Consider the following 13,355-nt stretch of genomic DNA (forward strand, 5'->3'; position numbering starts at 1 on the left):
TAAGCCCATGGTACTTACATTTTAATTAAAACATGAAAAGGGATTCAAGTACCAAAATTTAATTGACATGTTTGCAGCATCCCTTGTGCCAAATTAATCCATAAATGCTGTTCTTTGCATTTCTGAAGCTTGAATCCATTCATAAAATTAATCAGTTGTGTTCAGTTACTCACCCTTTTCCCTAAAACTGTGCACAAAGTCATGTCTTTCCAAATCTAGACCAAGGATACATACAACATGTGAAGCTTCTGGCATCTTAGTACAAAACAAGAAGCACCTTTTGAAATTCTGCTTTTCTTTCTTGTGTGGGAGGTTGTCCTTATATCTGGATGTGGCCACCATTTGCTCCTTTTAGCACTACTGGTTTTTTCAATATTAGTGGGAGCCCAGCATAAATGAGAACTTACAAATTCCATCCTGGTAATTTGCCACAGTGCTCATGGAAAGTCTCATCTGGGACAGATGTCTTAAGATGATTTAATTCATAATGCCTGAGGATCCTGTGGCCCAACTTCTAAGGCAGAAGCAGCAGTGGTCAGGAATGGCCATTGAAACAAAAATCCAGAGTGTTCTGCCTCTCCTTAGTCCAAGCAATGCCTGAGAATATCCCTGACAGTTCTCTGAAAAACGTTGAGGGAAAAGAAGGTAAACAAAGAGTGTGGAAAGAGAATAAACAAGAATGCAGAAAACGACAACAACAACAAAAAAGGCTGTCGGTGGGGGCCCGGTTGAGTGATGTCCAAAGTGATTCAGGTTCCACTCGTGTTCACCAGACTCCTTCATCAAACAACCTTCCAGGTGCATGGTTAGCGAGTCAACAGGAGAGAGAGGTGGTGATTGTTAAATTCTGTCACAGTGCGGTGAAGAGCTGGCCCTTAGATTTCTTTGCTCTGTGTTTGTGCATTAATGGAGGAAGAGACAAAGTATGATCTGGGAATTTTCCATGTATCATCAGTCAGGGCTTCTGGGTGGCTCGGGGGCTTAAGTGTCTGACTTCAGTTTGGGTCATGATCTCAGGGTCTTGGGATTGAGCCTCACAGGTCAGACTCCCTGCTCAGTGGGGAATCTGCCCCTCCCCCGACCCCCAGCTTGTGCTCGCTCTCTCTCGCTCTTCCTCTCAAATAAATAAAATCTTTAAGAAAAAGAAAAAGAAAAACAAATGTGTCATGAAGCCAGAAGAGCAGCTAAAGGAAAGTTTCAGAAACATCATAATCTTATGAGAGCTAACAAAGCAGGGAGTAATATGTCTCAGCTTTGTTCATATAATTTTGGTCATTTTTTTAAAAGATTTTTATTTATCTGACAGAGAGAGAAAGACAGAGAGAGCACAAGCAGGGGGAGCGGCAGGCAGAGGGAGAAGCACACTCTCCGCTGAGCAGCGAGCCTGATGCAGGACTTGATCCCAGGACCCTGGGATCATGACCTGAACAGAATGCAAATGCTTAACCAACTGAGCCACCCAGGCATCCCAATTTTACTTATTTTTTAAAACAACTCAAAAGTTTGGGGAAGGTAGGAGAAGAAACCAAAGAAAAATCATTCTTCTGAAAGTTCTTATTTTCCCTAAAAAAAAAAAAGAAAGAAAGAAAAGTACTACTGCCTTAAGGCACAATCTATCATTTAAATTTTTTTCCAGTTGACTATGTCTCTAAAGTTTCCATGCCCTAAAGCCTCTGAGTCTCTGTTCAAAATTAACAAGGAAATTTTTAAAAGTCATGTGTGCTGCTAGCATCCTTCTCTAATAGTTCTCTCTTTGCCTCTCTCAACTTGTTCATGTACCACGTAGCTAGCCATCTCTGCCTAGAAGAATGGAGGGTGAATATGGCATGGTTGGCACACATCACCCTACATTTGAAATCAGAGTGGCCAGACCATTGCCAGGAGATCGTAAGGTCACTGAACTGCACAAAATAAACAGGGGGATGAGGACAAATGCCCCACTCACATCTTTTCCTCAAAGTTAAATAAAATTAACCAACCAAGTTCTGTATTCTTTCTATTAAAAATGAGAGCACTGAGTCATTCGCTAAGGAAATGCTTTCCAATTTCTCTGGGAATTGCAGCATTCTCTGACACAAGACAAACCCTTTTTCACTTTGGCACATTTCAAAATTCTGTTACTGAGATTCTCATAATTTCAGCATTCTCTTAGGGCGAAGTTTTATTTAGCAAATAAAATGGATTGCAAAGTAAACTTTTAGAGATCCCCCATGTAATAGGGATTGACGCTGAAGCCATTGGAAGAACAGTTTCCCACTTGCTTTACTCACCAGGGATGCAAAAATGAGAATATTTATAGAAGTAGATGGAAAGTTCTGGTTATACATATGCTCGTGCTATCATTTTAAGTGTCAGAAATATATTCTCTTTGTATTTTTTATGGTCTCTATGTATTTTATATATGGCCTAGAGTCCTCTAAGCTTCAAGTAACCTTAAGAAGAGATTGCCGTGAACAGTAGAATCATAAACAACTTCTATAGATTTGTAAGTGCTTGGGCATTTTCTGTCATCTTCCTATCTCCCCTTGCCTTTCTGCCTTCCCCAGGAGGAGTACCTGTGATTGCTATGATTTTATAGGGCTGTTGTATCTTCCTGGAGTTCCAGAGCCCCAAAAGAACACACACTCCCAATGTGTGATTTCGTACATGATTTTATAGACCCCAGGAAGGAGCGGAGTTCAAAAGCCAATTGTGACTCATAGAGTACAGGGCAAAGTTTTCATCTTCCTTTTACCACCCAACCGAATTCTTCCAAGTTCTCATCTTTCAAATATGAACAGTAATACAATTTATAAAGAATGACTAATGAATGTGGAAATCCAGTTGGTTAGTCTTCTCTGAGTTCTCTACTAGTCATTGAATGGAAAGGTCTTTGGTTATATGTGCATGCGCTCATGAAAGGCATGGATTCTTACACATTATATACATATATGCAAGTGTACTTTTGTGCTTGACTAGTTTTATTTTGTCTTTTGAGAACAGTAACACATCATCAGCTTATGCCTATATTTCAGAAATGAATGCGTTGTCTTCTATATATCACTGGGAATGCACAGCTCATACTGGAGGGCTCCATGGTGAACTCAGTGTCATTGTGCCTTCTTTACTGGATCACTTCAGCAGCCCCACTTACTGTAGAGCCTGGGAAGGATTTGCCTGCCCAGCATTCACTGACTCTCTCCAACTAGGACTACTACTATGTATCCAAATGGCTCAGACACATCTTCCTGTCCCACTGAGGATCATTCTCTGAAATCCCATCTCAATTTCCAAAACCATCCCGTGTTAAGCAATTTAATATTGCTTCTATAAATTCTAATGCCTCCTCTAAACCAGGAATGCTTAGGATCACTAAATACTTCTTAAGCAAAGGATGGCACTCATCAAGATTTCCCAAAGTTGCTAACATTCAGTGGCATCCCAACAATGACCACGAAAGTATGCACAAGTCAGGATGGAGACTTTACCCCTGTGAGAAGGATTCAAAGGTCCAAAGGTAATGGGTAAGCAAAAATCACATTCACCTTCAAAAGTCAAAAGAGGTTTTAGACTTTTCATGTATTTATTCTAGGATTGAAAAAACTGGCATCCGGGAGTCTCCCAGCTTATTTTTTAACTACATTTCTGTTCTTTCAGCTAACTGCAAGAAAGCATCCTTCTTCCAGTTTATTTTAAATACACTAGTAAGCTCAGTAGTGACTTCCACATTGTAAAAGGTTTAGGGAGGTAAGCATTCACTTATGCCAGGCAAATTTCTACCCCTAAGTTATGAAAGTTAGTCTGAAAACAAAAACTTCACTCAAACTCCCAATATAGAAAAGTTCCAATTCTATTTTTTTCTAATTTTTACAATTCTAAAAAAGACAAATTCATTAGACATAAATTTGTATCTCCCTCCTGCCCCCCCCCAACATACACGAAATGGGATGCATCAAGACATAAAGAGATATTTATAAATTCCTAGGCAGTTCTCTACCAGGTAGTTCCAGGATGTCATCTTTTCTCTCATACTTCTGCAACAATGGTTCTAGTCAGAGTAAACATCCTCAAAGTGACAGCCAATCTTCTTGAGAGCAATCTGAATGCTTTCAGGAAAATAAGGTATTACAGAGACATTGTGGGGATTTTTTTTTTTTTTAAGTCAGGAAATCTGTATGTTATTTCTGCCTATGGCAATACCCTAGTAATGCCCTTATTTGATCACTGTTAGTCCATAGACTACCTAATTTTGGAACTTTTTTGTTATTATTATTTTTTATCCTCTCTGCTCTCCACCAACTCTAACAGCACTCTCATTAATCACATCCACAAAATTAATTTATCATTGGTGTGTTCAGTTTCTCAGGGAGCGGGGAAAAGACAGGATTCGTTACTCAATAGGCTCTCCTTTATGCCAGGTCCAGATTATAAGGAGCTGGATGTTCACCTTCGCAGGATGGAGTCTGGATTTGGCTTCAGAATCCTCGGGGGAGATGAGCCTGGGCAGCCTGTAAGTCGAAACCTCTTTATTTCCACATTGTGGGCTATAGACCACTCTCACTATTCATTCTCAACCCAAAAGAAAGTCTCTCAGGGCTAAAAAAAAAAAAAAAAAAAAAAAACATTTGAGGTTTGTGTTCTTTTCTTGCTGTTTAAGTTCTCAAAACATGTCGGTGTTTCCATGCCAACATATCATCATAAATTAATGTCCATACATTAAGAGCGGACATTACTCTGTCTCAGAATGGATTGAATTCCTCTTGAATAGTTCAACTGCCTAATTGTATTGGACCCCTAGTCACTCTGGACAGTAACTCAAAGTAAAAACATGGTATGACAGAAGATACAAGCCAGGGACGCCTGGGTGGCTCAGTCATTAAGTGTCTGCCTTCAGCTCAGGTCAAGATCCTGGGGTCCTGGGACTGAGCCCCACATCAGGCTCCCTGCTTGGTGAGAAGCCTGATTCTCCCTTTCCCCCGCCCCCACTGGTGTTCCTTCTCTTGCTGTGTCTCTCTCTGAATAAATAAATAAAATCTTAAAAAAAAAAAAAAAGAAGAAGAAGAAGATATAAGCCAAGGGGTGACTTGGACCAGCAGAATTTATGTACATTTGCAGTGAAAAGTATGAGGGAAAGAGAGCACGGGGATAAACAGAAGTAAAATCAAGCTTAATGCTGCAAGACCTCAGCCAGATCCAAATGAAGGGATTACCATGAGAAGATGTTCACAAAGCGAACTTCAGTTGGCACAATATTGAGACTTTGGGAAGGGCTCTGGAAAAATTAAACCTGTGTGTGCATGCACACACACACCCCTCCTTATACACCAGAGTCAAAGCATAAAATAATATACAGAAAACTCAGCAAAGTTAGATTTGTGAGCATGTATCAAAATATCAACCATAAAATACTCACTGTAAAAGATGTGTCTTAAATGGTACCCAATGTGACTAAGTCAGGTCCATGGAAAGTTTGAATAAATGACACCCCATTCCAGCTCAGGTGCCTTAACCCCATCCCAGCTCATGCAAGGGATTTAAGCTGTAAAGCTCAGTTTCCTCACCTGTAAGATGAAGAACACAGTGGTTCTCTCTCAGCGAGAGAGCTTGAAGAATTTAAGATAGCATATGCAAACCTCTTGGTATTTTGCCTGGATCCTATCAGGGGTTGAATGCAGGTTTATCCTCATCCTCTCATTTTTTGGTCAGCCGTTCCAGAAAATAAAGCTAGAACCAAAAATGAGCAGAAACCTTTAGGAGAAAAAAAACTTAATCTAACAAATGAAAGGAATCTGTAAAAATGAAGACTGAAAAAAGTGAAGTTGATTGCCTTGGTAGACAGTGAACTCCTTCCCGAGAGAAGTATTCAAGCAGAGCTGATGAGAACCTGACAGGAACCCCAGAGAGGATCTTTGGCCCTTCGAGCGGAGCTGGACCAGATGATTGATGAGATCCCTTATTAGGAAAAATGTTGAGAAGCTGAGTTTAGACTCCAAAGATGAGGAAACTCCAGGAAAAAAAGCTTACTTCCTAATTTGGGGGCCTAAAATTCAATATCCATTCAACCACAATATCACTAATTCCCAAGCTACCAGAAGCGTGAAAGTTCATTTACCGTGGAGGGTTGTCTGGATTTCCCAACTAGTGCTTTGGGAGGGAAGAGTGCTAAGGTAAAATATAAGGCACACATAACTTTGGAGACTAAATTAAAGATCTCATGTCATGAGGAGAAGGAACAAATCTCAGTTATATTTTGCTCCCTTTCACAGACTGGCTCCCCTCTATCTGCCACCTGATTCTGAGTTTTGTTTGATCAGAGGGATTTAAAATTCCCCCTAAGCAGGGACTTCATCTTTCCCTTCTTATTCTCCGTCAGTGCCCCCATAAATGACTAGTGTGTTATCTGCCAAAGAGGAGGTTAAGGTCATGGTCCTCCAGACTGCCGTGAAGTGAATATCCCTCACTTCAGATACTAGCTGCAAATTTGGGGGTCCCAAGGCCTCCTTCAGATTGGATAATTCACTACGATGACTACTAGAACTCAAGAGAGTGCAGTACTTACTATTATAATTTTAATAATTTTTTATAATTTTATAATTTAGATAATTTTACACTGAAAGCGTACAAATTAGGACCAACCAAAAGAAAAAGAAAAAAAAAAAGGCCCATAGGACAAAGTCTGGAAGGCTTCCATCATCCTGAGACAAGTTATCCCTCCCAGCATCAATGCCAACCAGGGATGCTCACCCAAGTATCGGTATCCAGAGTTTTTATTGGGGTCTTACTGTGTGAGATGAGTGACCGAGGCACTGAGGCGGTTGAGCTCAGTCTCCAGCCCCTCTCTTCCCAAAGGGCCAGGGTGATGTCACAAGGTTCAAAGGCCCAACCCTTTAATTATATGACTTGTCATTCTTACCTGGTCAGCGAGCTCCGCCCCTCAGGACTGGGTGCGGCCTTTCCACCCTGAGTCATCTCCTTTAGGATAAACTGTCAGGTACTCAGGTACCCACCAGGAGTCTCGTCCTTAGCACACTCAGGTGTGGTACAAGGGGCTCACAGTGAATAAAGATACTCCGGTTCCAGTGGTCTAGAGGATACATTTCAGGAAAGGCCAGACCTCTCTTTGTGCTCAGGCTCAATTCTTTATTGTATACGACACTACATGCAAGCAATGATGGCACTGTAAGGTGATTTTCATCACCCTATGGTGGATACTGAGACTCTTGTAGGGCATTTAAGGGTAAATTCATTAGAATCCATTATGATGCCATAATGCTTCAAACGTACCAACCTAAGTGGTCTCCACCAGAAGGAGGAGGTTCCTATTTGTTCCAGAAGGTACTAACTGACATACTTTTTCCCCCTTACCAAACTGTGACCTCCTTGAAGGCAAGGTTATGGCGGTGTTTCTATCTTCCAAGCCCAGCACAGAGCCTGGCACATTAGATATTTGCTAACTGGAATTGAAGAGAATTCTCTTCACCAAGCCCAAACTGTCACCTGAACCTCTCAGGAAAAAAAAAAAAAAGTAATAACCTAGAGTTTACCTTTTCTGAGGCTTCTAGATGCTACAGGCTCTGTAGAATTTAAACGGCTTCCTCCTAGAATCAGGAATGGTGTCCTAGGAGCCCTATAATATGTTTTATTCAACCCAGTGTTTTAAAATTGTGCAACACCAATTAATTTCACATGTTTAAAATTCAAATTTACATATTCTCTTGAAAAATAAATCTAGCAACATTTGGCTTATCTTTCTCGTTGACAGCAACTGACCAGAGCTAAGGGGTGGTCCCTTTTAAAATGAACATGGCCACAGTTCCCAAGAACCTCTCATACCTGCATTAGTCCCTTAGTCTCCTGTCTTTGAGATTCCCATCCCAGAGAACTGGACTCAAAGATGAATATTTTGTACCAAAGGACTCTTCAACCAGGGCCAGATCCTGGATTTTTATAACCCCTAAACATACTATCAGGGTCCTTCCCTTATATGATAAGGACAAATAAGATTAAACTATGACAAAAATAAAAAAAGAAGTGAAGTTCTAATTCTTCCCATGACACTTACTTCAATATAGTCTTTGAAATAGAAAATTCTATTTCCCCCGAATGTGCCTGCATTGTCCCTTTGGGGGTAAACTAGAACCACATTCAGGAAATACTGTCTTCACCAGTCTCTCCCTCCTCCCCCAGGGGCAGGAGGGACCGCGTGACTGTCCACAGGGAAGATGTGGTCTCAGCTGGCTCAAGAAGGGAGGGGACTGGCTGAAATTTGTCACCGAGGCAGTAATATTGTGGCCCCAGTGGAGCATATATTGCTCAAAATGAAGCTCGGGTGTGTGAATGTGGCCATAGTCACCACCTGGCCTCCTAGTCAGTGCACAGACCCCCAGATTCCCAGCACTTCTGAATACTGGCTTTGACTCAGGGGGCCCTTCTCCCCTACAGAGGGCAGACATCCAGTATCTCTGACAAGCCTCTTCAGATTACATGGATTGTTGGTTATACCTGTTGTGTTTATTTAGACTTATTCTGGTTTATTCTTTCATTTGAATGATTTAAGACACACACAGTCTGCTAGTTACAATTTGGACACTTAAGCCATTTAAGAAGCCTAAATCTTCCTAAAGCAAGCAAAGGCAGAAAGTAATGCCTTGAAGACCAGAACGCTGCACCTCAGAAAGACCATGTCAGGAAGAGTGAGTCTACTGTAAAGACCTCCCATAAGCCTTTCCTTCCTGCTTTCCTCCGTCCAGAGATAATATATAAACAAAATGTGCTGGCCTCATTTAATTGCCGATGTGCTACAAAGAGAGAGTCTCATGAGGCGACTTGGTCCCCAGCCACAGGAGGTCTCATAAATTACATCAAACAGGTTTCTGCCTCCATATATACAAAATGGTACTGATATCTCAGGGTGCGCTTTAAACACGACAACATAGCTTTCGGCAAATAATGAACAGCAGGACTCCAGCTCCAACAAAGCATACGGGCATTTTTCCTGCAAGAGGAAATACTTTTCACAGTTAAATAACAATAGAAATAGAAAGAAATGAAAAATTGCCAGAAAGGAACAAAAATGGGATTTCCAGCTGTGAGCTGAAAAGAGATGGGAAGGCATCAAGGTAGAAAGATTTAGAAAATGCTGCAATGGAGAAAAACTGTTCATAGAAAGAGGAGGTAACGATAGACACATTTCTTGGTCGGCGAGTCTGTGTAAACTTGCAGAGAAGTTTCAGAAGGCAAGAGCCTGAAATCGGCTTGCCACCCTGTTAAGTTGTCCCAGGTCATAACTATTGTAGCTCAGATCTAACAAGGTTGGACTTGCATTAGGTAGAGCCGGAAAGAATTAAAGGAAATAAAAGGCCTGCACATATGATTTTGGTTTTCCTTTTTTTGTTAGCTTTTTCCCCTGGCTGACTGGGGTACCAGCCACTTAAATGTGAATTGCTATTATTTCATATCAAATACTCTGTTTTGTTCCGTGCCTTCCCAGCCTATGAGACAGAATTGTGGAGTTGTTGATTCTTTCGTTTTCTGAGAAGGCAGTTGAAAAGCTAAGGCCGTGGATCCGTTGTTCCAGGAGTTTAGGGAGCAGGCGTTTTCTAGCTGTTTTGCCACAAGGTTCTTCCTTCAAAGCCAAAGCAGTAAGGACAAGATAAAGGACTTCTCCAAGAGCAATGAGCAAACTGATGAGTGGGTCTACACAGGCTTAAGAATCCAGTGAGCCTAGAGGGAGATGCGTGTGGAGCGAGGCCAGTGTTGGCAGGAAGGCTCAGTGGCCAGTGTAGCCCAGGGTCAGCAAGACCAGAAGGGAAATGTAGTCTCATGGGTCAGAGAGCCCAGACCATGCACTTGAGAGGGATTGGGGGGTGGAAAGTGTCTCTCAACAGACCTGCAAAGTGACAGGCATGATGGGTCAGAGAGCTCAGGCCAGGCACATCGGGAGAGTCCTTCAGGGGACTTAGAAGGTGACCAGTGAGGACCACAGATCCCATGGCCATTGGACGGAGTGTGAATACTCAGGACTTGCTACTCAGAGGGTGCTAGGGCCACAGACTGAAGCTTCCCACCTCTCCAGGGAGCTTGTCAAACATGTGGACTCTCAGGTTCCACCCCAGAACAACAGTATCACACTCTTGGGTGGAGGGGGGGGCAGGTAGTTCCTGCAGGTAGTTCTACCAGCTGGTAGTTCCCAACGCTGTGTTTTAATAAGCTCACCAGGTGGTTCACTTGTGCCCAAAGCGTTAGAACTCCTGGCTTAAAGGATCAGATGTCCTGAGGCATGTTCCCCATACTTTAAGCCAACAGGAGAGTGTATATGCATTGAAAAGGCAGTAGGAGTTGCAACAAGGAACCAAGGACCGTCTCATCTCTGCAGGAACCGTGGCAGGCAGGAACTAAACTCATAGAATAACTGGAGCATACAAGGCATACTCGAATTAAAAGGCAGGGGGAAAAGGTATTGTTGTTGTTGTTGTTGTTGTTCCTTAAAAGAGAAGATACATAGAATTAGCTCTGTAGCTACAGTGAAATACAACGCATGAAGGGGCAACATGGCCAAAGCCTAAGGCAGAGAAGCTGCGTGAGAGCTTGAAGAGAGCATGCGCAGTGAGCCTCTTCCCAGCGGAGGCCATGGCTCCTGATGAATTCAGCAAAAGCAGCTGCTGCGCCCGGCTCATGGACGCACCGCTCGGTGCTACATACTACTGGGCACGCAGCTCGGTGCATGCTACAGGCCACCACAGGCCACCACTCGGGGCCAGTTCAATCGCATTTAATAGTTATGTCAACTTCAGTTTGAAACAGGGTAGAGGATGGATTATTAATGTCGTTACATAATAATGTCTATATATACAGGAATTGTGTAACACTGTATAAGAAGTTATACTGGGGTACTCTGCTGATTACACCACTTATTGGAAGTAAGCACATGAGATTTGATCAAATGAACAGAATTTCAAAGAGTAAAGCTTCCACTTTAAAAAAAAAAAAAGTGTGTCAGGGGAACTTAAGTCTTTGCTCAAATGTCAGGTTCTCAGCGGTGCCTCCTCTAACCAGCTCTCGCACTGCCTCCAGTCACATGACTGACCTCCACCCGCCACCCCGCCTTGCTCCCTTTTTTCCGTGGTGCATGCCTGCTAGCATACAACAGAACTGACTACACTCATTATTGTCTGACCACTAGACTAGGAGTTTTCTAAGGGCACGGATCTGTATCTCTTGTTCACGGGTGAATTTCTAACACCCAAAAGTACCCAAGGGTTCAATTAATATTTGCTGAATAGATAAATTAATTAGTACTCCTATCACAGCAATGCAGCAGAAAAGCAGATGTTTTACTGGGATTTTTCTTTTACTGAGTGTAACTAGTTTAGGTGGTACTAGAACTAGTATCACCTAGTAACAAAGACGATAACTTCAAGAGCATCTGCATATTTTTGCTGCCTGCTTACAGCAAGGGAGGAATGGGAATTTTCGAAAGTGAAATTTGGGGTCAGGGACGGGAGTGGGTGGTGTTTTGGTTTTTTGGGTTTTTTTCCTTAGTGAAATTTTGTTTTTGCAGAGGACCAAATTGCATCCATACCGTTCTCAAATGTGACCTATATTTTGGTTCACTCTTCTCAGTGAGAGTCAGAAATATAGCTTCAAGTTGATAATTAACCGGCCAAGAAGCTCACGAGCCATTTTCTTCTCTGTAACTAGCTATAAACTCTCTCACTAAAGCACATAGGAAGTCCAAAGGTTGAAGCATTTTGGGGGACTAACCCAGCTAAATGCAGCTTTTCATGGGGCAGTGGAGAAACATAAACATTCATTTTAACTGGCTTTCGCACAAAGCACTTAGCAAATCTTTGAAGGGCTCCTTAGCGGGTTCAGTCTTTTGAAGAAGAGATTGGAACATCTTTAGAAAGAAGCTCATAAATTCAGGTTGGCATGACAATAAGAGAAATGGAGACTGTCAGAAGCAGACCCAGCCGCTGGCCTGTAGGAAATGGGAGCGGAGCGTTGCCGGGAAAGAACCACACTGTACCGCTAATCTAAGGCAGGATATGGGAGGTTTTCCTTGTGATAGCAATAATGAACCACTCCTCAGAGCACTGATATTCAGTGTGGAAGCAAATCAAACCCCAGCCCACCCCCAGGAATAGAGACAAAGTAGGTGTAGTCATCAAGAATTGTCATTCCTGTGGATAAAGAAAGCTGTTCAGTGGGCCTAGGCTATGAGGTCTTCAGGAAAACAGAGCACTCTCCATCCTCTAATTCTGCATAGACCCGAGAAATCCTGGGCATTCACATCAAGTTGCCATGTTGACAGGTCACGCCGAGCAGTGTGACCACATAAGAATCAGTCTGTTGTCACACCTGAGACACATGAGCCCGCGATCACGAGGGGGCAGCTCTGCAAATGAGCTGGGATCCACAGATCCAGAGTTTGAAGGAAATCATTGTGCCCAAACGAAATCCATCTGTAAGGGATCCTTTTATACAGACTTAAAACTTAGAGGATAGTCTCTGTAATATGATCAGGGTAAGAGTAACAATTGACTTCAGATGCTCTATAGCTAAGCCACTTGGTGAAAGAAATCAGATGGCCATTGCCCATGTGTTGGAAAAATTGTAGGTTAAACAGTATAACTAAAATATTTAGTGCCATTGGTTTTTTTTCTGAGAAAGAAAAAAAAAGCCTCATTAATGGACACTAATCTGAGTGTTTCTAATGGAAAGTGGGAAGCCTTATGTTATGTCTTTCCTTACAGTCCCTGGTTCAGGGAATTAACACACACACATTTCCCAGAAGTCCTCTTCCTCATTTCTTGGCATGCGAGTCACCTAAACATTTCAGAAGCATTTCAGGGGACAGGCAGAATTGGGAATGTCCTTTACACTAAGGAGAGTGCTCCAAGGAAATATTCGAAGGAATAGAGCAAAAATCAGGAGGAGGTTTGACTGAGGCTTTTTTAAAGTCACCTGACCTGAAGAGCCAACTGGGAGTTTTACTTTGTTTTATTTTATTTTTTCCTTACCTCCAGACTTGCAAGGCAAAACAAAGTAAAAAAAAAAAAAAAAATTGAATCATTAGCAGTTTCATAATATATAGCCCCTCGTTTCCCCTGACATTTTTTTAGCTCTCACTATGTGCATGAGCAAAGTTAAATGCTTTACATGCATTATTTCACTCAGTTCTTTCAGTAAGTCCATAAAACAGCTCCCATTACTTTATTTCCCCATTTTGCCGATGAAGAAACTGAGGCTCACAGAGGTTAAGATTCGCTCAAGGCCACACAAATAAGAAGTGGAGCCAAGATTCAATCCCCAGCTTGTTACATGCCCAATGGCCAATAACATCAGAACATTTGGGGTTAGAATTTTTCTTAAGG

The 13,355-nt window shown here is 42.1% G+C and overlaps 1 protein-coding gene across 4 annotated transcripts in view; it reads left to right on the top strand.

Annotated features, from left to right (window-relative positions):
• MAGI2 (membrane associated guanylate kinase, WW and PDZ domain containing 2) overlaps positions 1 to 13,355 on the top strand; it is a 1,345,167-nt gene that overhangs the window by 1,173,017 nt on the left and 158,795 nt on the right. For all 4 annotated transcript variants that reach the window (XM_059396960.1, XM_059396961.1, XM_059396962.1 and 1 more), the window contains one exon: positions 4,398 to 4,489. In XM_059396960.1, coding sequence (XP_059252943.1) covers positions 4,398 to 4,489 — 92 coding nt within the window. The remainder of the gene's footprint in view (positions 1 to 4,397; positions 4,490 to 13,355) is intronic.

Source organism: Mustela nigripes, chromosome 4 (assembly GCF_022355385.1).
Source record: "Mustela nigripes isolate SB6536 chromosome 4, MUSNIG.SB6536, whole genome shotgun sequence".
Lineage (NCBI taxonomy): Eukaryota > Metazoa > Chordata > Mammalia > Carnivora > Mustelidae > Mustela > Mustela nigripes.